The sequence below is a fragment of the Haliotis cracherodii genome, unplaced genomic scaffold (assembly GCF_022045235.1).
Source record: "Haliotis cracherodii isolate W230 unplaced genomic scaffold, xgHalCrac1.p SCAF_9, whole genome shotgun sequence".
Classification (NCBI taxonomy): domain Eukaryota; kingdom Metazoa; phylum Mollusca; class Gastropoda; order Lepetellida; family Haliotidae; genus Haliotis; species Haliotis cracherodii.
The window spans coordinates 41,596,693-41,622,504 of NW_027266343.1; the positions used below are offsets into that span (position 1 = coordinate 41,596,693).

The 25,812-nt window shown below is 39.2% G+C and overlaps 1 protein-coding gene across 1 annotated transcript in view; it reads left to right on the forward strand.

Annotated features, from left to right (window-relative positions):
• Positions 1–22,112, forward strand: part of LOC139452789 (protein RRP5 homolog) — a 40,927-nt gene extending 18,815 nt beyond the window's left edge. Inside the window, exons 11-20 of the mRNA XM_071234404.1 lie at positions 6,901–6,977; positions 7,994–8,050; positions 9,494–10,454; positions 10,918–11,043; positions 12,348–12,416; positions 13,238–13,422; positions 16,406–16,574; positions 18,250–18,403; positions 19,005–19,170; positions 21,115–22,112. Of these exons, the coding sequence (XP_071090505.1) occupies positions 6,901–6,977; positions 7,994–8,050; positions 9,494–10,454; positions 10,918–11,043; positions 12,348–12,416; positions 13,238–13,422; positions 16,406–16,574; positions 18,250–18,403; positions 19,005–19,170; positions 21,115–21,286 (2,136 nt within the window). The 3' untranslated portion in view covers positions 21,287–22,112. The remainder of the gene's footprint in view (positions 1–6,900; positions 6,978–7,993; positions 8,051–9,493; positions 10,455–10,917; positions 11,044–12,347; positions 12,417–13,237; positions 13,423–16,405; positions 16,575–18,249; positions 18,404–19,004; positions 19,171–21,114) is intronic.
• The last annotated feature ends 3,700 nt before the right edge of the window (positions 22,113–25,812 follow it).

Consider the following 25,812-nt stretch of genomic DNA (forward strand, 5'->3'; position numbering starts at 1 on the left):
ATCTATACATCTATCCACATGTCTGATCCATGTACTGTATCTATACATCTATCCACATGTCTGATCCATGTACTGTATCTATACATCTATCCACATATCTGATCCATGTACTGTATCTATACATCTATCCACATATCTGATCCATGTACTGTATCTATACATCTATCCACATGTCTGATCCATGTACTGTATCTATACATCTATCCACATATCTGATCCATGTACTGTATCTATACATCTATCCACATATCTGATCCATGTACTGTATCTATACATCCATCCACATATCTGATCCATGTAATGTATCTATACATCTGTCCACATATCTGATCCATGTACTGTATCTATACATCTATCCACATATCTGATCCATGTACTGTATCTATACATCTATCCACATGCTTGATCCATGTAATGTATCTATACATCTATCCACATGTCTGATCCATGTACTGTATATATACATCTATCCACATTTCTGATCCATGTATTGTATCTATACATCTATCCACATATCTGATCCATGTACTGTATCTATACATCTATCCACATGTCTGATCCATGTACTGTATCTATACATCTATCCACATATCTGATCCATGTACTGTATCTATACATCTATCCACATATCTGATCCATGTAATGTATCTATACATCTATCCAAATATCTGATCCATGTACTGTATCTATACATCTATCCACATATCTGATCCATGTATTGTATCTATACATCTATCCACATGCTTGATCCATGTAATGTATCTATACATCTATCCACATATCTGATCCATGTACTGTATCTATACATCTATCCACATATCTGATCCATGTACTGTATCTATACATCTATCCACATGTCTGATCCATGTACTGTATCTATACATCTATCCACATATCTGATCTATGTACTGTATCTACACATCTATCCACATATCTGATCCATGTAATGTATCTATACATCTATCCACATATCTGATCCATGTACTGTATCTATACATCTATCCACATATCTGATCCATGTACTGTATCTATACATCTATCCACATATCTGATCCATGTAATGTATCTATACATCTATCCACATATCTGATCTATGTACTGTATCTACACATCTATCCACATATCTGATCCATGTAATGTATCTATACATCTATCCACATATCTGATCCATGTACTGTATCTATACATCTATCCACATATCTGATCCATGTACTGTATCTATACATCTATCCACATATCTGATCTATGTACTGTATCTACACATCTATCCACATATCTGATCCATGTAATGTATCTATACATCTATCCACATATCTGATCCATGTACTGTATCTATACATCTATCCACATATCTGATCCATGTAATGTATCTATACATCTATCCACATATCTGATCCATGTAATGTATCTATACATCTATCCACATATCTGATCTATGTACTGTATCTACACATCTATCCACATATCTGATCCATGTAATGTATCTATACATCTATCCACATATCTGATCCATGTACTGTATCTATACATCTATCCACATATCTGATCCATGTACTGTATCTATACATCTATCCACATATCTGATCTATGTACTGTATCTACACATCTATCCACATATCTGATCCATGTAATGTATCTATACATCTATCCACATATCTGATCCATGTACTGTATCTATACATCTATCCACATATCTGATCCATGTAATGTATCTATACATCTATCCACATGTCTGATCCATGTACTGTATCTACACATCTATCCACATATCTGATCCATGTAATGTATCTATACATCTATCCACATATCTGATCCATGTACTGTATCTATACATCTATCCACATATCTGATCCATGTAATGTATCTATACATCTATCCACATATCTGATCCATGTAATGTATCTATACATCTATCCACATATCTGATCCATGTACTGTATCTATACATCTATCCACATATCTGATCTATGTACTGTATCTACACATCTATCCACATATCTGATCCATGTAATGTATCTATACATCTATCCACATATCTGATCCATGTACTGTATCTATACATCTATCCACATATCTGATCCATGTAATGTATCTATACATCTATCCACATGTCTGATCCATGTGTTGTATCTATACATCTATCCACATATCTGATCCATGTACTGTATCTATACATCTATCTACATGTCTGATCCATGTACTGTATCTATACATCTATCCACATGCTTGATCCATATAATGTATCTATACATCTATCCACATGTCTGATCCATGTATTGTATCTATACATCTATCCACATGCTTGATCCATGTACTGTATCTATACATCTATCCACATGCTTGATCCATGTAATGTATTTATACATCTTTCCACATGCTTGATCCATGTAATGTATTTATACATCTTTCCACATGCTTGATCCATGTACTGTATCTATACATCTATCCACATGCTTGATCCATGTACTGTATCTATACATCTATCCACATGCTTGATCCATGTACTGTATTTATACATCTTTCCACATATCTGATCCATGTACTGTATCTATACATCTATCCACATGTCTGATCCATGTACTGTATCTATACATCTATCCACATATCTGATCCATGTAATGTATCTATACATCTATCCACATGTCTGATCCATGTAATGTATTTATACATCTTTCCACATGCTTGATCCATGTAATGTATTTATACATCTTTCCACATGCTTGATCCATGTACTGTATCTATACATCTATCCACATGTCTGATCCATGTACTGTATCTATACATCTATCCACATGTCTGATCCATGTACTGTATCTATACATCTATCCACATGCTTGATCCATGTACTGTATCTATACATCTATCCACATGTCTGATCCATGTACTGTATCTATACATCTATCCACATGCTTGATCCATGTACTGTATCTATACATCTATCCACATATCTGATCCATGTACTGTATCTATACATCTATCCACATATCTGATCCATGTACTGTATCTATACATCTATCCACATATCTGATCCATGTACTGTATCTATACATCTATCCACATGTCTGATCCATGTACTGTATCTATACATCTATCCACATATCTGATCCATGTACTGTATCTATACATCTATCCACATATCTGATCCATGTAATGTATCTATACATCTATCCACATATCTGATCCATGTACTGTATCTATACATCTATCCACATATCTGATCCATGTATTGTATCTATACATCTATCCACATGCTTGATCCATGTAATGTATCTATACATCTATCCACATATCTGATCCATGTACTGTATCTATACATCTATCCACATATCTGATCCATGTACTGTATCTATACATCTATCCACATGTCTGATCCATGTACTGTATCTATACATCTATCCACATATCTGATCTATGTACTGTATCTACACATCTATCCACATATCTGATCCATGTACTGTATCTATACATCTATCCACATATCTGATCCATGTACTGTATCTATACATCTATCCACATATCTGATCCATGTAATGTATCTATACATCTATCCACATGTCTGATCCATGTAATGTATTTATACATCTATCCACATGTCTGATCCATGTACTGTATCTCTACATCTATCCACATATCTGATCCATGTACTGTATCTATACATCTATCCACATATCTGATCCATGTACTGTATCTATACATCTATCCACATGTCTGATCCATGTACTGTATCTATACATCTATCCACGTATCTGATCCATGTACTGTATCTATACATCTATCCACATATCTGATCCATGTACTGTATCTATACATCTATCCACATATCTGATCCATGTACTGTATCTATACATCTATCCACATGTCTGATCCATGTACTGTATCTATACATCTATCCACATATCTGATCCATGTACTGTATCTATACATCTATCCACATATCTGATCCATGTACTGTATCTATACATCCATCCACATATCTGATCCATGTAATGTATCTATACATCTGTCCACATATCTGATCCATGTACTGTATCTATACATCTATCCACATATCTGATCCATGTACTGTATCTATACATCTATCCACATGCTTGATCCATGTAATGTATCTATACATCTATCCACATGTCTGATCCATGTACTGTATATATACATCTATCCACATATCTGATCCATGTATTGTATCTATACATCTATCCACATATCTGATCCATGTACTGTATCTATACATCTATCCACATGTCTGATCCATGTACTGTATCTATACATCTATCCACATATCTGATCCATGTACTGTATCTATACATCTATCCACATATCTGATCCATGTAATGTATCTATACATCTATCCACATATCTGATCCATGTACTGTATCTATACATCTATCCACATGCTTGATCCATGTATTGTATCTATACATCTATCCACATGCTTGATCCATGTAATGTATCTATACATCTATCCACATATCTGATCCATGTACTGTATCTATACATCTATCCACATATCTGATCCATGTACTGTATCTATACATCTATCCACATGTCTGATCCATGTACTGTATCTATACATCTATCCACATATCTGATCTATGTACTGTATCTACACATCTATCCACATATCTGATCCATGTACTGTATCTATACATCTATCCACATATCTGATCCATGTACTGTATCTATACATCTATCCACATATCTGATCCATGTAATGTATCTATACATCTATCCACATGTCTGATCCATGTAATGTATCTATACATCTATCCACATGTCTGATCCATGTATTGTATCTATACATCTATCCACATATCTGATCCATGTACTGTATCTATACATCTATCTACATGTCTGATCCATGTACTGTATCTATACATCTATCCACATGCTTGATCCATATAATGTATCTATACATCTATCCACATGTCTGATCCATGTATTGTATCTATACATCTATCCACATGCTTGATCCATGTACTGTATCTATACATCTATCCACATGCTTGATCCATGTAATGTATTTATACATCTTTCCACATGCTTGATCCATGTAATGTATTTATACATCTTTCCACATGCTTGATCCATGTACTGTATCTATACATCTATCCACATGCTTGATCCATGTACTGTATCTATACATCTGTCCACATGCTTGATCCATGTACTGTATTTATACATCTTTCCACATATCTGATCCATGTACTGTATCTATACATCTATCCACATGTCTGATCCATGTACTGTATCTATACATCTATCCTCATATCTGATCCATGTAATGTATCTATACATCTATCCACATGTCTGATCCATGTAATGTATTTATACATCTTTCCACATGATTGATCCATATAATGTATTTATACATCTTTCCACATGCTTGATCCATGTACTGTATCTATACATCTATCCACATGTCTGATCCATGTACTGTATCTATACATCTATCCACATGTCTGATCCATGTACTGTATCTATACATCTATCCACATGCTTGATCCATGTACTGTATCTATACATCTATCCACATGTCTGATCCATGTACTGTATCTATACATCTATCCACATGCTTGATCCATGTACTGTATCTATACATCTATCCACATATCTGATCCATGTACTGTATCTATACATCTATCCACATATCTGATCCATGTACTGTATCTATACATCTATCCACATATCTGATCCATGTACTGTATCTATACATCTATCCACATGCTTGATCCATGTACTGTATCTATACATCTATCCACATATCTGATCCATGTACTGTATCTATACATCTATCCACATATCTGATCCATGTACTGTATCTATACATCTATCCACATGTCTGATCCATGTAATGTATCTATACATCTATCCACATATCTGATCCATGTATTGTATCTATACATCTATCCACATATCTGATCCATGTACTGTATCTATCTATACATCTATCCACATGTCTGATCCATGTACTGTATCTATACATCTATCCACATACTTGATCCATGTACTGTATCTATACATCTATCCACATGTCTGATCCATGTACTGTATCTATACATCTATCCACATGCTTGATCCATGTAATGTATCTATACATCTATCCACATGCTTGATCCATGTACTGTATCTATACATCTATCCACATATCTGATCCATGTATTGTATCTATACATCTATCCACATATCTGATCCATGTACTGTATCTATCTATACATCCATCCACATGTCTGATCCATGTACTGTATCTATACATCTATCCACATATCTGATCCATGTACTGTATCTATACATGTATCCACATGTCTGATCCATGTACTGTATCTATACATCTATCCACATGCTTGATCCATGTATTGTATCTATACATCTATCCACATGTCTGATCCATGTACTGTATCTATACATCTATCCACATGTCTGATCCATGTACTGTATCTATACATCTATCCACATGCTTGATCCATGTACTGTATCTATACATCTATCCACATATCTGATCCATGTACTGTATCTATACATCTATCCACATATCTGATCCATGTACTGTATCTATACATCTATCCACATATCTGATCCATGTACTGTATCTATACATCTATCCACATGCTTGATCCATGTACTGTATCTATACATCTATCCACATATCTGATCCATGTACTGTATCTATACATCTATCCACATATCTGATCCATGTACTGTATCTATACATCTATCCACATATCTGATCCATGTACTGTATCTATACATCTATCCACATGTCTGATCCATGTACTGTATCTATACATCTATCCACATGTCTGATCCATGTACTGTATCTATACATCTATCCACATGTCTGATCCATGTAATGTATCTATACTTCTATCCACATATCTGATCGATGTACTGTATTGTGTTCACTAGCGACCACACCTGAGGGCAGTAGCTACCGACATGAAGACACCATTGCAGAAAACATTCCGGGTTGGAGAGAAACACAGGTAGGCAATCTCATTGTGACGAAATATCAAGTTCGCAGGATCCTTTATGATAAATACTAGTAGTGATATTTTCCTTCTCGATACAGGTATTGATCACAATCGCACACTTAGTAAAAAGTATCGATTCTCACCTTAATTGTATTCTTTAATAAATGTTACACCAAACACTAATTACTGGTGAAAATAAGTAGTGAAAACATAAATAATTTCATCCATTGCACCATGCTTGATACTGCCAACTGTTAATTGTTAGTGTGCCAGGTATTTGGCCATCCTGTCTATGGAAAAGATGGATTACGCAGCACAGATAAGAGCACATGCAAGTATCGTGCTACATATCAGATCGTGAGCAAGGTATAATGATACGTATCAGATGGCACAGTTGGGGTAGCATCCCAGCCCTACTAAATACCGTGGACACATTCACCAGTAAAACTTTGTTTTGATTGTATTTTGAATGCCATGACAAGAATGAAAGACATCTAATCAAATTACACTGTTAATTCATGAGTGATATTACCAGTACATGAATAGGCTTTTGTTTGCCATCACAAATACAGCCAGATCTCCTTGTAGTATAAGGACTTTCTCCCCTTGTATTAGCATGGTGGGAAATCTGTGCAGAGTTGTGTCCCTTAGGTATGCCAGAAACCTATTATCATGGGTTCGAATGCCAGTTCGCCCTGAATATGTTTCTAGGTTTGTCAGCACCGTTCCTATGCTCATTCGTGACACCGAAATGGGAAACGTCTGAGACCTGCATCACTCAGGGCTTTACTCCCTATACATCAAGCTGACACACTGTGATATAACTGGAATACTGTTCAAAGCGGCGTTAACCCAACTCACTCACTTCCTCACTCGATTCCTCACTCATGCCGTGATATTGCTGGAATATTGCTAAAAGTGGCGTTAAATCATACTCACTCTCTTCCTCACTCACGCAGAGCACATAAACATAATCATGACTTATAACCATTGACAAACTTGTGATGAAACTGTTGTTGTTTTGCCAGCTGCACAGTTGTTGGCTACAACCTGATGGAGAATGTGGTGCATGTTCACTTGTCAGGGTAAGTTGTTTGTCACTCCCATGTTGAGTACCGGTACCAGGCTAGATTTGTTTGTTGTTAAATGTATCATTCAGCAACAGTCCGGCTCTATGACAACGGTCTGGACCAGACAATCCATTGATTGCTAAAAGCAGCATAAAACCATACTCACTCACACACTCACTCCAGGGTTTTACGTGATGCAGAGATGCGCGTCCAGTATGCACAAAAGTATTAAATGGATGCAGAAAATAATATAGACTGTGTCCTTAGGGACGTACAATAATATCCATTGTACCAAGTTTTTGACAAAAAATATAAAGTTCCTGTAATTAAAGTAATTATTTAATTTTACAGTACAGCACACTGACCATTTCTTTACTTTACAGGACCCTCATATGAGGGTCCTCTGGGCCCCTAGTTTTGTAGGTCAAGCGAAAGCCCTGCACTCATACCACAGGGTGGGACGTTGCTGGTAAAATCAACCACTGTGTAGTCAGGCCTAGGGGCCAGACTTGATTATTGACAGATCCCTGTGTTGTGGATGAAATATTGTCTATCTGTGGCCTCAGACAACAAAACAAACAAATGTCTATATATTTCATAATGCAAACAATGATTGCACTTTTAGTATCATTAAGTTTACAATTACGTAGAAACCATTCTGAGGAAAGAGATTTTATTTTACTTATGTACAGAGAATAAAGACCCAAACCTAAATGCTTTACATACTTTGAATGACCCTCCCCATATCCTTGTACATTGTTTCATGAACCTCCCTGAAAAGAGAAATCGCTAGAGCACTTTATATTTTATAACACTGTCCATGTTTTCATGACCCTGCCTGAATATGTGTACTGTTTTTTTATGACCCTCCCCTGTCATATTTGTTTGTCAACCATATGTGATTCCCTCTGACCCCCTCCCCCATTCGTCACCACTCGCCCCTTTCCGTAACTTGCAAGAAGACTCGTCCCCTATTGATGAATGTTATGTGCGAAAATATGACAAACCAATCAGAATGCGCATATGATTTCAAGTTCTTCGTCAAAGAATTGCTCGGAAATAATTTTTGATTTTACATATGTCTTGCATCTAAAAAATATACCAAAGACACAGTTAAATGTGTTCAATCATACTGTATAATACTGCACGTCCCGATGTGCTTTAAATTGCATCTGAAATATATATATTATATGGGGAAAATGTGTGAACCATTACGCAACGAGTTGACAATTGTTTTTGGTATGCCCGTTTGCGTTAAGACGAAAACCGGTCGCAAAAATGGCCACGAGAGGGGTACGAGTCGCTATTCGGCTTGTCCCGGAATAACACGAGTTTGTCACAAATGCCCCGCCCCTTCCCATCATCATGACCCATGACCATGACCAACCAGTAAAACATTTTGATGGTTATTATCTACTTAATTTCACAGTTAATGAATATCTTTGATATGTCTTACAGGAAGACTGTAACAAACAAACCCTCTTCTGGAGAAGAAAATGAGGAATCGCTCAAGCAGAAGCGAAAGTTGGAAAATATGAAGTCTGAATCATCCATTTCTAAATTGAAATCTGATGCAGAATCAGAACCAAAGTCAAAGAAGAAGAAATCAGAAAAGGGGGACAAATTTTCTAAAGATGAACGAAATTTGAAAAGTGTAACCGACACTTCTAAAAATGAAATTTTGAGTGAAAAAAAGAAAAAGAAGAAATCAAAATCAGTAAGTGACATTACATGTGAAACTGGCGATTCTGAGAACACAGACAATGTGAAAAGTGAAAAGAAAAAGAAATTAAAAGAAATAAGGAAAAGTGCAGTGGACTTTGCTGAGAGTGAAAGTGATGAAAGTGAAAGTGATGAGAGTGATAGTGATGAAAGTGATGATAGTGATGATGAGGTAACAGGTACAAAGAAAACAAAACTTGAAACTGACAACTTGAAGATACAGGAAACGAAGACAAAGTTAAAAAAGAAAGATAAGACCAATATGGAGCCATCGGTCAAAGAAACACCTTCGAAGAAAGCGAAAGCTGTTAAAGAGGAATTGATGAAAGAGACCCCGGGTAAGAAAGACAAGACCACTAAGAAGACGTCAGTGAAAGAGACACCATTGAAGAAAGCAAAGGCTGATAAAGAGGAATCTGTTAAAAAAACACCGGCTAAGAAAGGAACAGCTGGTCAAGAGGAATCAGTGAAAGAGACACCAGCTAAGAAAACAAAAGCTGATAAATTAATGAAAGAAACACCGTCAAGGAAAGAAAAGGCTGCAAAAGAAAAATCGTCAAGAGAAACGCCAGGAAAGAAAGACAAATCGGTGAAAGAAACGCCATCAAAGAAAGGAAAGACAAAGTCAGCAGAGGAAAGTGACAGTGGGGTTGAAGTTAACAAGGCTTCTGATTCTGATGATGATGAAGACATGAAGGTAGTCTAGTTGTTATTCCAATAGTTTATAGCAGCATGGCTAGACATCCTGTAATAGTCTTGTCAAAATCTCAGTGAATATCAGTGTTCATAGGAACTTTTTTTCTGTTAAGTGGCTGTCTGACCTGTGCAGATTCTGGGTGAGACAAGGTCACCAGCAATTGATGCTTTAATTTGAAGCAGAGAAACGAAAATCATTTGATTTAGTTTTAACATTAATCTCTCCAACACTGAATTTTTGAAACTATTAATATGAAGTTTATATACATTACTGTGGTCTTATAATGGTTTTGATTTCAGGAGGATTAGCTATTGTCAGGTTTTCTAATATGTGTCTATTTAAGCATGAAGTGAACAGGGTCACATTTTGGTGTTGATGTATTCTCATAGTATTGACTTCATCATGACATGTTTTACTATTTACAGATGTTTTCTAACAGCATGTAACATTTTTTGTCTCGCAGGTACCAACAGTTGGTGCCAATCCTCCAAGACTCTCATTGTCAGCAGGGTTCTCCTTCAGTGAAGACTTCTCTATAGCACCATCTGGTGTCAATGATGACAGCAGCGATGATGAGGTTGAAGAAAAAGTAAGTTGATTGACAGTACGGGTATAGGTCCCCAGTACCCCTTGTTAGTGATGACCCTGTGGGGATTCCAGGTTGGTATGGGTCCCAGTACCCCTTGTTAGTGACGACCCTGTGGGGATTCCAGGTTGGTATAGGTCCCCAGTATGTCTTGATAGTGACGACCCTGTGGGGATTCCAGGTTGGTATTGGTCCCCAGTACGTCTTGATAGTGACGATCTTGTGGGGATTCCAGGTTGGTATAGGTCCCCAGTCACCCTTTTGAGTGACGACCCTGTGGGGATTCCAGGTTGGTATAGGTCCCCAGTACGCCTTGATAGTGACGACCCTGTGGGGATTCCAGGTTGGTAGAGGTCCCCAGTACGTCTTGATAGTGACGACCCTGTGGGGATTCCAGGTTGGTATTGGTCCCCAGTACGTCTTGATAGTGACGACCCTGTGGGGATTCCAGGATGGTATAGGTCCCCAGTCCCCCTTGTGAGTGACGACCCTGTGGGGATTCCAGGTTGGTATAGGTCCCCAGTCCGCCTTGATAGTGACGACCCTGTGGGGATTCCAGGTAGGTATAGGTCCCCAGTACCCCTTGTTAGTGACTACCCTGTGAGGATTCCAGATTGATATAGGTCCCAGTACGTCTTGATAGTGACGACCCTGTGGGGATTCCAGGTTGGTAGAGGTCCCCAGTACCTCTTGTGAGTGACGACCCTGTGGGGATTCCAGGTTGGTAGAGGTCCCCCGTACCTCTTGTGAGTGACGACCCTGTGGGGATTCCAGGTAGGTATAGGTCCCCAGTACGTCTTGATAGTGACGACCCTGTGGGGATTCCAGGTAGGTATAGGTCCCCAGTCCCCCTTGTGAGTGACGACCCTGTGGGGATTCCAGGTTGGTATAGGTCCCCAGTACGCCTTGATAGTGACGACCCTGTGGGGATTCCAGGTTGGTATAGGTCCCCAGCAACCTATTCTAGTCGATAGAGCTACTAAATGAACTGGGTGGCCAGATTAACTGATTTGGTTGATTGTGTGTCATTGTAGCCTGATGGTGTGGAATGTTGCTCATAATATCAGATTTGATTATTGACAGGGTACTGTGATAGAGCTGGAATATTGTTGTTTAACACTATAAACAACAAGCATCATTAGAGCTGACTAAAGTTGGTATCTGTTTGTGACAATGGGGGATGTAACTCGTCTGTGGATTGTTGCTCATGCTATCAACCAGTGTTTTGTCGGTTCCAACTTTGATTTAAATGGAATCACAATCTTGAGACGTGTGTTTGTTTTGATGAAAGCACTTTGTTTTCTCAGAAGTCTGTGAAGAAGACCCCTCATGAACTAAGGCAAGAGAGGATTGAAGAAGAAAAGAAAATTTATGCTGTGAGATCATGTTTTATTACATTTCATGACCATATTCAGTCAGACAGACAAGTAGTGTCGTCATTGGTGAAACTTTGCTTACGTTTGTCTTTATGTTACATCTCGATAGGTTGTATGTTACAGTTCAAATGAGTAAATGTTATTACAGTACAAATTGTACCATGTTATTGCAGAACAAGTGTCTCCATGTTATTTCAATACACTTAGCTCCATATCATTACAATGCACTGGGCTCCTTAATATTACAAAACAAATGGCTCCATGTTCTTACAATACAAATGGCTCCTTAACATTACAGTACAAATGGATCCTTAATATTACAGTACAAATGGCTCCATGTTCTTACAATACAAATGGCTCCATATTATATCAATACAAATGGCTCCTTAACATTACAGTTCAAATGGCTCCTTAATATTACAGTACAAATGGCTCCATGTTATTACAATACAAATGACTCCGTAACATTCCAGTACAAATGGCGCCTTAATATTACAGTACAGATGGCTCCTTACCATTACAGTACAAATGGCTCCTTAATATTACAGTAAAAATGGATCCATGTTCTTACAATACAAGTGGTTCCATATAATTAATATAGAAATGGCTCCTTAATATTACAGTATAAATGGATCCATGTTCTTACAATACAAGTGGTTCCATATAATTAGTATAGAAATGGCTCCTTAATATTACAGTACAGATGCATTTTGTGAAGCCCACTTCTGGTGTCCCCTCCTGTGATATTGCTCGAATATTTTGTTAAAAGCAGCATAAAACCATACTCACTACCTCACAGTAGAAATGGCTCCATGTTACAGTATGAGCGCCAGCAGTTGGAAGGGGATCAGATCCCAGTGTGCAGCAACGACTTCGACCGCCTGGTACTGCAGTCGCCTGACAGCTCCCTGCTGTGGACCCGGTACATGGCCTTCCATCTGGAGACAGCTGAGATCGACAAGGCAAGAACTGTGGCAGAGAGGGCGCTCAAGACAATATCTTTCAGGTAGTCTTGTCTTCCATCGCTGTGACCTCACAGGCATTCTGGGGCGGTCGTGTAGCCTGGTGGTTAAAGCGTTCGTTCGTCACGCCGAAGACCCAGGTTCGATTCCTGACATGGGTACAATGTGTGAAGCCCATATCTGGTGCCCCCCACCGTGATCTTGCTGGAATATTGCTAAAAGTTGCGTAAAACCATACTCACTCCAACTCACAGGCATTCTGGGCAGAATAGGCCCCATGCTACCGTTGCTTAATGGATCAAGTGGTTAGTCTCGATAACTTGGGATGGGTCTTTGTTTATAGTATCAATCACTGGTTTGTCTGGTCTAGATTTGACATTTTTAGGCTGCCTTGATATATACTACTCAAGACAAGTGAAGGACCCTCCGATTCTTTAAATTTACTGTAGATAGTCTGTCCTGGCATAACAGATTAACTGTAGTAATATGAAAGAATCGGGTGGTCCTTCATTTGAGTAGTATAGGTGGAATATTACTGTGTGTAAGAACAAGAAACAAATCAGTGTGGAAAAGGATTTCAGGGATTCCATGTTAGTGCTGATCATGACTGTATTGTGGGTTCGAATCCCGGTTCGGCCCGATTATGTTTCTAGGTTTGTCAGCACCATATCAGTGCCCATGGGTTTCACCGAAGTGGTATACGCCTGAGACCTTCATCACTTTAGGCTTTCCTCCCACATTAAGCTGACACCCTGCAATATAACTAGAATACTGTTAAAAGCAGCATTAAACCCAAACTCACTCACTGACTCATGACTGAAAGGCTGGATGTTGTCAAGGGCTGTTGCAAATAACCGGGTGTTAATTTGACCACATCATGAGTGCATGTATATGGCTTGTGTCTGCAGGTTATGGTTGCCAACCGACAGAAGGGGAAAAGCCAACAAATTTGTAAAATTGTATGATTCCTTTAGAAATGCAAACATTCAGATTGACAGGGTTTTACTGTATATGCTACTATTTGAGAGTCTCTATTGGGATTTAGAAGTTGGATTTAAACACCACAAGAAGTATTATGGATATCAACTTCTTTATTATACATACATAATTAAATTAACATTTCAGGGCTACTTCTTGACCCTTCATTGAGAACATGATATATAAATGTACTTAAAAATGATACCAGTTTTAATAAAGTTATAAAAGTGCAACCAGTTGTGACAATTAAGAAGGAATTGATAGACATGTGATTTATTAAAGGAGACCAAGTACAAGGTTATGTGTTTATACAATACCGGTAGATTAAATGAGTTGATAAGTAGATAGAATTCAAAATCAAATGCCATCAATCAATCAGGATAGTGCATGGGACATTTAATTTTAATCTACTTATCAACTCATTTCGTCTGTTGCTCCTGCTGCTGTTGTTGCTGTTGTTGCTGCTAGAAGTATCCAGTGATGAGTGTTTGTGATTCCAGATTGCTATAGGTCCCCCAGTACCCCTTGTTTGGGGATTCCTGTTTGGTATAGGTCCCCAGCAAGCATTTTTTGAGACAACCCCATGGGGGATTCAAGGTTGCTGTATATCCCCAGTACCTCATGTTTGGGATGACTGTGAGGGGATTCCAGATTGCTATTGGACCCAGGCAAACCTTGTTCGGGTTGACCCTGTTGGGATTCCAGATTGCTATAGGTCCCCAGTACCCCTTGTTTGGGACAATCGTGAGGGGATTCCAGATTTATATAGGTCCCCAGCGACCCTTCCTTGGGACAACCGTGAGGGGAAGTGATGAGCGTTTGTGTCAGGAGATGCTGTTGCTGTTGCTGGAAGCGATGAGTGTTTGTGTCAGGAGATGCTGTTGCTGGAAGAGATGAATGTTTGTGTCAGAGGATGTTGTTGCTGTAACTGGAAGTATCCAGTGATGAGTGTTTGTGTCAGGAGGAGTTGTTGCTGGAAGTGATGAGTGTTTGTGTCAGGAGATGCTGTTGCTGTTAGTGATGAGTGTTTGTGTCAGGAGATGCTGTTGCTGTTGCTGGTAGTGTCCAGTGATGGGTGTTTGTGTCAAGAGATGTTGCTGTTGCTGGAAGTGATGAGTGTTTGTGTCAGGAGATGTTGCTGTTGCTGGAAGTGATGAGTGTTTGTGTTAGGAGATGCTGTTGCTGTTGCTGGAAGTGATGAGTGTTTGTGTCAGGAGATGCTGTTGCTGTTGCTGGAAGTGATGAGTGTTTGTGTCAGGAGATGCTGTTGCTGGAAGTGATGAGTGTTTGTGTCAGGAGATGCTGTTTGTGTCAGGAGATGCTGTTGCTGGAAGTGATGAGTGTTTGTGTGAGATGCTGTTGCTGTTGCTGGAAGTGATGAGTGTTTGTGTCAGGAGGAGCTGTAGCTGTTTCTGGAAGTGATGAGTGTTTGTGTCAGGAGGAGCTGTAGCTGTTTCTGGAAATGATGAGTGTTTGTGTCAGGAGATGCTGTTGCTGTTGCTGGAAGTGATGAGTGTTTGTGTCAGGAGATGCTGTAGCTGTTTCTGGAAATGATGAGTATTTGTGTCAGGAGATGCTGTTGCTGTTGCTGGAAGTGATGAGTGTTTGTGTCAGGAGGAACTGTAGCTGTTTCTGGAAATGATGAGTGTTTGTGTCAGGAGATGTTGTTGCTGTTGCTGGAAGTGATGAGTGTTTGTGTCAGGAGGAGCTGTAGCTGTTTCTGGAAATGATGAGTGTTTGTGTCAGGAGATGCTGTTGCTGTTGCTGGAAGTGATGAGTGTTTGTGTCAGGAGGAGCTGTAGCTGTTTCTGGAAATGATGAGTGTTTGTGTCAGGAGATGTTGCTGTTGCTGGAAGTGATGAGTGTCAGGAGATGCTGTTGCTGTTACCGGAAGTTTTGAGTGTTTGTGTCAGGAGATGCTGTTGCTGTTGCAGGAAGTGATGAGTGTTTGTGTCAGGAGCAGCTGTTGCTGTTGCTGGAAGTGGTGAGTGTTTGTGTCAGGAGATGCTGTTGCTGTTGCTTGAAGTGATGAGTGTTTGTTTCTGTCAGGGAGGAGCAGGAGAAGCTGAATGTGTGGCTGGCCTACATGAACCTGGAGAACATGTATGGGGCAGAGGCCCAGCTCACCGCGGTGTTCGACCGAGCCCTGCAGCAGAACGACCCCATCAAGGTCTACAGGCAGATGGTGCAGGTGTACTCCAACAGTGGCAAGATGGAGGTGAGAGGTGCAACACACATCCAGTATCAGAACACTCAACATTCACTTGCTCACCACTTGTTTGCCCCAAACTCACTCACTCACTCACCCGCCTCAAACTCAAACTTCTGTTAGGCTAAAAAATAATAGTCTTGGTTCTCAGGCACCACCTACATCATCACAAAGTCCACAGCACTTTTTGGTTTTATTTTCATTTTCAAAAGTAAAAGTCCTTAAAAATTCTGCGTCTTGAACACAGGACCCCGGCAGTGAAATGCTACAATATTTAAAAACAATGTGATCCAATACTGGAAGGTATACAAGGAATACATTTATGTAGGGAGACCCTTTCCCAGGTTGATTGTACACAACTGTTTATTTGGTCTCATTCTAGTTTGAACAACAAAAAACCCAAAAAAACACTGCCCTCCTGCACTATATTTTCAAAAGCCATTGCCTGAGAACCAATTTATTTTTTCTTAGCCTTATATGTTGAAAGTTGCATGCGATGCATGGAGTTTGTATTGCGTGTAAGGAGCTGGTTTAGTATCACATGGCTAACATTGCAACTTCCATGGATTCTCGAGCAGTCATTCATTATGGTGTAAGTATTCTAAGCTTTGTGAGTTCTAGGTACTAGTAACTATGGTAAGGTATTTGATGACGTAAGTGAAGATAGCCATTCGAGGCGGCAGTTGTAATATGGCGATGTTGTAGTAAAGATGTATGGATTGATACTTCGCGAAGTGTTTGTTGAAGTCTGAGTTGTTGTTAGTTGTCAACAAGTGATCACAATGCCAGGCGGACATATAACCCTTCCATCACTCATCATCCAATGATTCCTCATGTATCACCTACTCACTCACCATGTAATGAAGCATGTACCACCAACTCATCATTTAACAAACAAAACATCATTTGATCATCATCACTCGCCCCCATCCACCGCTTTTTCAAAGCCCACCCATTCACCATTTAATTTTCCACCAACATCTTCCCGAGGCCAGGGAGTTAACTGACTTTAAAAGGCCACTTTCCACCCTTCCCGAACTAGGCTGGAATTTCTTTTCTCGATCATAGCGCCAACAGTGGCTATTACGAATTATGTCCCTTCTATGTCCCCCTGCTGACCAATCAGATTCCACCTCTCACATCACTTGCATTTGCTAGAATGAAATGGCGTCGTCAAGTCAAGACGATCTCATCGATAATTAATTAATTAATTATTGTAATAAAATGGGTTTTACCTCATGAAGTGCATCAAATCACTTGAGCAACTTGATTAAGAACATTAAAAGATTTGGAAAATGTCTGGCGACGCCCAGTCCTGCAATCCTGCAACTCGAACTAAATCGGCACGGCAGTTGCCATGTTGTTTATGAACCGGATACCGTTATCGTTAGAGGATTTTGATTGGACTATGCATAGACTCGTATGGACTATGCATCTCGGAAGATGTCCACCACCCATCCACCCACCATTCATCCATCCATCCATCCATCCCATCCATCCATCCATCCATCCATCCATCCATCCCATCCATCCATCCATCCCATCCAATCCATCCATCCATCCATCCATCCATCCACCCTCACTATTTCTCCCAGTCACACTGTGAGACCACTGCACTTCAGAGTATTACCTCTTCAGTATTAACACATGTCCTTCAAGCTTGGCCTGTCTCAACTGTTTGCAGGAAGCGGAGAAGATGTACAATACTATGACAAAGAAGTTCACTCAGGACAAAACAGTTTGGACAGGGTTTGGCTTGTTCTTCTTCAAAAATGGTCGCCCTGAAGCTGCAAGAAAACTTCTGCAAAGATGTCTGAAAAGTTTGGACAAGAAAGATCGTAAGTCATTCAGATATGCCAAGACAATGTACTATCTGTTCACCATAGTGAAGTTGATCAAATGCAGCTGCTTCAGTGTTGCCAGTGATGAGAGATGCTCTCCCAAAGTCCTCTTTGTCAGCACTTAATCTTAAATAATTTCTGCAATCCATGCTAACATGACATGTCTTATTCTGAACCATACATATGAACTTTGAGGCAGTATTGGAATGGATACTATTTCCCTGACAGTTACTGGAATCAGATTGCATAAAACAGAGGACTAAAATAATCTGAAAAAAAATTCTTTGTATGGCTTAAAAAAATAAAGAATTGGTGTTAAGGCAATGGCTTGAAAATATTGTGCCAGTGGGCAGGTTTTTTTTTTTGGTTTTTTTTTGGGGGGGGGCTTGTTCAAACAAGTGTTTACTTACATAAGCCGTTGTGTACCACTAACCTGGGAAATGGCCTACCTACATAAAGAAGCATACAAACTCCTATTGTCGCCATGACCATAACAAGATGCGCTGTAAAGCAGTGCGCATGTAAAGGTCTAAAGTCATGCCGATATATGTCATTGCGTTGGACTTGAGTTTTTCTATTCATAATTTTTTTTTCTCAGATGTTGAGCTAATCTCCAAGTTTGCCCAGATGGAGTACAAGCAGGGGGAGCCCCAGCGTGGCTGCACCATGTTTGAAAACATCCTCACCAACTACCCCAAACGTACTGACCTGTGGTCAGTGTATCTGGACATGGTCATCAAGACAGGCAACCTAGATGATGTCAGGTGAGATATCAAACTACATTCGGCTCAGCTCAGTCTAATTGGGACCCGTGAAGATCCGGGGTAGAATAGGTCTTCAGCAACCCATGCTTGCCGTAAAAGGTGACTATGCTTGTCGCAAAAGGTGACTAACAGGATCGGGTGGTCAGACTCGCTGACTTGGTTGGTGCATGTCATCGATCCCAATTGTGTGGGTCGATGCTCATGATGTCAATCACTGGATTGTCTGGTCCAGACTCGATTTCTAACAGACTGCCCTCATATAGCTGGAATATTGCTGAGTGCGGCGTTAAACAACAAACCAACAACCAACAGTCTAATTGGATTTTGGCCATATTGGAACTAGTTTCAGGCCCACGACTATCACATGACACAACACTACATGGGGGGGCGGTCAGATAGCCTAGTGGTTGAAGTGTTTGCTCATTAGCCGAAGGCCTGGGTTCGATTCCCGACATGGATACAATGTGTGAAGCCCATTTCTGGTGTCCCCTGCCGTGATATTGCTGGAATATTGCTAAAAGTGGCGTAAAACCATACTCACTCACTCGCAACATTGGCAACAGTCATGAATAGTATATATGACTCTAGAAATGATTTTCCTTTGGCTTTTGTCTTAAAGTCACTGACACCGCATTTCATGTTATAAGTACAATATGCAGCTGGATTTGGAGTTATACGGTTCATGGAATATCACTTCTCCATTGCTGCTCTGTACATGTAGTTGAGAATAAGGTGCATGGACCCAAGTGATGAAACTGCCAACTTGGCAAGTTATGATTGGTTGGTTGGTTTGTTGTTTAACGCCGCACTCAGCAATATTCCAGCTATATGACGGCGGTCTGTAAATAATCGAGTCTGGACCAGACAATCCAGTGATTAATATCATGAGCATCGATCCATGCAATTGGGATCGATGACATGTATCAACCAAGTCAGCGAGCCTGACCACCCGATCCCTTTAGTCACCCTTTACGACAAGCATAGTCCCCCTTTATGGCAAGCATGGGTTGCTGAAGACCTATTCTACCCTGGAATCTTCACGGGTCGGCAAGTTATGAGAACTGCAACCATTTCGTAACAGTGTAGTTTGAGGATTTGCATGAAACTTGGATGACTAGTACTGGGATGAGGCTCACATTTGTTCATGGAATTGAAATCAATTTATTTAAAACAAAATCAAGTTGTGAAGCGAATCTTATTCTTATACAGCAACATGACATCTGAAATGACATATGATCTCTGGCCACTCAACTGAACTACTTTGAAATATTGTAGTTTGGTGATTTACTATTTGATGTTGGCTTACTGAATGCTGATATTTCCCTGGGGCGATCCGGGTTAGAAATGTCTCCAGCAAGCCATGCTGTTAAAGGAGGCGGGATTGGGTGGTCAGACTGGCTGACTTGGTTGATGCATGTCATTGTATCCCAATTGCATAGATCGATATTTATGATGTGAGTTTGGGGGCACAGGTGGCCCACTCGTCTAAGGCCCCCAATTTGTGTCCCTTGGACACGGGAGAAACCAATGATTGTCCCGCCTGATTCCAGTCCCGGTTCACTCTGATTATATTTTCTCAGCTTGTCAGCACTACTGGATATACCACTGGAATACTGTTCAAAGCTGCATTAAACCTCACTCACTCACTCACTCACTCACTCACTCACTCATGTCAATCATAGAATTGTCTGGTCCAGACAGACTGCTGTCATATACATGTAATACTGATTATAAACAAACAAACAAGTAAATGCTGATATTTGCAATGAAGGATTAGCACTAAATTTAATCATTGTTTGTTGTGAAACTTTCTTAAGATGCTTGAGTGTGTGGATGAAATATTTCTCAATTAGAATATGAGAAGAGAACATTGTGCACTTTTTTTTATTTGTCTTGAGTAGATGAGTCAATAAAATACATATTGTATAAACATCATATTTGCAGGCATCTGTTCGAGAGGGTTATCCACATGAAAATGTCATCAAAGAAGATGCAGTTTTTCTTTAAGAAATATATGGACTTTGAGAAGAAATATGGCGATTCCAAGTCTATGGAGAAAGTGAAACACAAGGCTTTGGAGTATGTGGAGTCTCAGGGCTTTGCTGAGGCCAGCTGATGGTGACACATGTCAAAGTGAAATGTACATGAATCGTCTGTATCCACATGATCTTATATGGAATAAAAATGAAATCTACACTGCATTATACGCTATTGTGGAGGTGTTGCTGGTTTTGTTCAGCGAATCACAGTGAAATCAACACTGATGATGACTGCGTGAGATGCGGGGTAGAATAGGTCTTCAGCAACCCATACTTGCCGTAAAAGGCGACTATGCTTGTCGTAAGAGGCGACTAACGGGATCAGTGGTCAGGCTTGCTGACTTGGTTGGTGCATGTCATCGATCCCAAATGCGTGGATTGATGCTCATGATATCAATGACTGGATTGTCTTGTCCAGACTTGATTATTAACAGACCGCAGCCATATAGCTGGAATATTGCTGAGTGCCGTGTTAAACAACAAACCAACGATCATTTGGTATGACTGAAGTTATCCATGCAATGGAGCTGCCAGCTGCAAAGGTGAGGTATGAATAAGGGGCTCAGTAGCCCCAGTCGTCTAGGTGCCCACTGTGCAGGGCTGTGTCCCTTTGGACTCGCAGAAACCTATGATCATGGGTTTGAATCCTGGTTCATCTTGATTATGTTACTTGATTTGTTAGCACCTTTTCCAAGCTTGCCACATGGAAAACGTCTGAGACCTGAATCACTTCTCTCCCACATTGAGCTGACACACAGGAATGTAATTGAAATACTGTTCAAAGTTGTGTTAAACACAACTCTCTCACTGACTCATATATGAAATAAATTACGATGGAAATAAACATGTAAACAATCATGATGATTTCTCGTCATTCTGTGCGATTGTTTTTAATAAATGAATAAAAATACTCCTGTTGTCTGACAAATTTGTCAATTTGTGTGTTGCTTCTTGAGACTTAAGGGGCATGGGTGTCCCAGTCATCTAAGGAGCCGTGATTCGATTCGCTGTGTAGAGTTGCCTACGTCCCTTGGGCATGCAAGAAACCTGTGATTGGTGGTTTGAATCCTGGTTCGCCCCGATTATGTTTCTAGGTTTGTCAGCACCATACCGTGCTCGTGGGTTTCATCAAAGTGGTAAACGTCTGAGACCTGCATCACTTCGGGCTTTCCTCCCACATTAAGATGACACGGCATGATTTCTCTGTAATACTGTTAAAATCGGCGTTAAACCCTATTCACTCACTCTTGAGACTTAATTATTTTGAGATATTGAAGTTACTACACAAGTATCTGTGGAGACCTTTTCGAACCAAGAATCCTTTGGGTAAAATTGATATGTGAAGCAGTGCAATAATACTTATTACATAAGTACACACTAATTACAACAATGATGTGGAAAATCACAAGGCATATGTTTCATACCCCATTTACAAGGAACAACCAACAATTCAATTGCAATCTCCCATACAGAAGGGATATGTTCCAAAAGAGATGCTTGGTGAGCTTACTGGAAACATAATGTATGAGTAATTGGGAAACGTTGAACAAAGGCAAAATCAACAAGTTCAAGCAAAATGTGTGTATCCATGACATGTTCCTGTGTTTTTTTCAGGTGAACAATTGACTTGCCTGTGCATGTGTTTGTAACGGGTTCCATGGGTGGGGCAGGATAGCTCACCTTTTTGCAAACACCTGCTATCATTGGATATATTATGATTGAATCACCGGTAGACTGAGAGAATCACTGTATTTGATAGTGATTCATGATGATTTTTTGTGATTATGGAAATGGATTGTCTATTTATTTTCAAATCCAGTGACTGTGGATCAAGACCAGAACCAAGGGGTCCCGGAACTGAACATTATTGTGAGCGCTGCAAGCAGGAGACGGTTTTAATTCCGATAAACGTTATCAGAAACCTATATTAGCCCTGCATATATGCTACTGACGTCCTTTGAATTAAAAGACAGAGCTGGATGCATTTCATCTTGAAGTTTGTTACTTCAATGATGTATATGATCCATTCGTTTATTGATTAATCTGCTCAGTATCCTTGAGAATTAAACTTATGGGATCGAAGGTTATCGGTGTAAGCAGACGTGGACGTTTTTCATTTTCTCAAAAGCTTTTGAGAACCACATTCCGGATCAAAGGTCGTCCACTACTGACGCCTGGTGAATTAAATGATAGAGCTGGATGCATGTTATCGGGGGTATGAAATGAATTCTAAAAAGCATAACTTGAAACTAGAAACTGGCCTCTAAGCAATATATCTAATGTGATAGAAACCATATTGGACGTTTCGTCTTGTATTCAGTGTGGCTTGTTGAATGGTGAGATGGTTCATTATCTTTGTCGTCATTTTGTCTGGGCCGCAAAACGGTTCATTTAGCTTATCGAAGTTAAGCGATCAGACACAATCATCAGTTATAGTTTTTGAAAAGTTGCATGACGTATATCATTGAGGCAACGATTTCAGGAATATAGTAAACTAAGGTAAAAACGAACACGCTTATAACGAACTGACGGATATAATGAACTTACTTTTTTGGTCCCGACCATTTGCTGTAGTTATGCTGTAGATTTTCTATATATGCATATAACGAACTACGGTTATAACGAACTAAAAATATTTTTAAATATGTTTTTATATGTTTTATGTTTTTTTATTTTTTTTATTTTTTTTTTTTATATATATATAAATTTTTTTTGAATATTTTTTTATTATTATTTTTTTTTTTAACGAATTAAAATTAGTAGTTCCTTTGAGTTCGTTATAACTGTGGTTTACTCTAATTGATTTCTAAAGACTTTGAATGAAACATTGCGTATTGAACAGCATGTCGTTCTTATATGCTCAAGTTTTGCTTGGTCCGTCAAGAGGGAGATTACACATTTAAATTGACCCCGGGATATTTGATATCAGCAGATCTAAACTTAAAGCATAAAGGACGCGAATTACACTTGACCGGGAGTATTTGTAATTAAATGCCCTTTCAATAGACTTACATTTAGCTCCAGAAATATAGTTATCTTTTTTAAAGATACATATCTACAAAATAAGCAGTAAAATCCAAATGGAGCACTGAATAATGCTTAATGTCTGGCAATCTAGATTCCCCCAATAACTCTAGACGTGATTTGGATTCCATTTTATTTTATTCTATGGTCTGGGAAACAGATTACGAGCATTATAGAGAAATATGAACAGGTATTGTGTGTTCAGAAGAAGACTTTATAGATTGATTGATGAGACTAATTATACGGAACATGCTAATTCCTCACCTAGAACATCACAGGATCATGTTACAAACACTAGAGGGTTAACACTGCTTTACTTTTTTGAAAAATACAGGACTTTGGATTCTTAATGGGAGGGTTGGTGAAGATGCTGTGATTGGAAGATTCACATGCTTGACAAATGAAGGCCAAAGCGTAATGGGTTAAGTCCTCACAACGCAACATTATCTTCCATGTTTCGCATCAGTTGACATTGTCGATCAAGTAGGAGTCAAGTCACCTTCCAGTAACATGTTCATATGTGGCCAAAAATCTAAAAAATACAGACAACGATTAAACCCAAAAAACCCTGTTCGTTTGGAAAGAAGAGCTTCAGTTAGAATTTGTACAGAACTAGATGAAGTAACCAGTTTAAGATAACTGAATTCTCCGATCTTTCAGCCAATTGTGCCCCCAGATATAACAAAGACATGTGTGAAAAGATAGAAAGTTTAATGATAATAAAATGTTTGGGTCACTTAGTAATATTTCTGACTGGATTCCCCATTTTCAAACTTTGTTCATGGGAAACCAAGGTTGTGAGGAATTTCTTGATTTTTATATGTTTTGATAACTTTGTAAATCTTTAAATGATAAACTGATAGACACTACCATGGATGAAGTTGGTGATCTTGATCACATTATTAGATAAGATGAACTTACTAGAGCTATTTCTGATACGAAGGCTGATAAAGGCTGGACTTTTTCAAACAAATGCACCACACATTTTTATTAATATGTTACTTCAGTAATTTCATGCAGTGTTAGTATCCGGTCATTATCAAAAGCAGTGGACATGCGGTGATATATGACCAACATTTAAGAAGGGCACCAATAAAGATTCAATTATGGGCCTTTAAATCTCCTAGATGTTGCAGGCAAATTATTTGCGGAAATAATGTGTAACAGATTAGTAAGTGGTCTCAGGTAGAGCGGTGTATTATTGGTGAACAGGCTGGTCTCAGAAAAGGCTTTTAAACTGTGGACAACATATTTGTTATTAATGCAGCAATAAATAAGTATCTGTCGCAGAAGCGAGGTAGACGGAACTTTGCCTTCATAGGCCTAAAGGCTGCCTTTGATTCTGTGTATCGGAATGGGCTCGTGTTCTGGGGTTGTTAAAGCTAGAACAAGTTAATCAGAAATATGTATGAATTTGTGAAATCATGTCTGTCTTTGGCAAGTGGGTCTATTGAGATGCTTTTATGCAAGTCGGGCGTTCTACAGGGATGTCAAATGTCGCCATTTTTATTTTCATTTTTCGTGAATGATGTTGCAGAGTTTCTTTCCGCCGAAGACCACCACGGTATCACGTTAAATG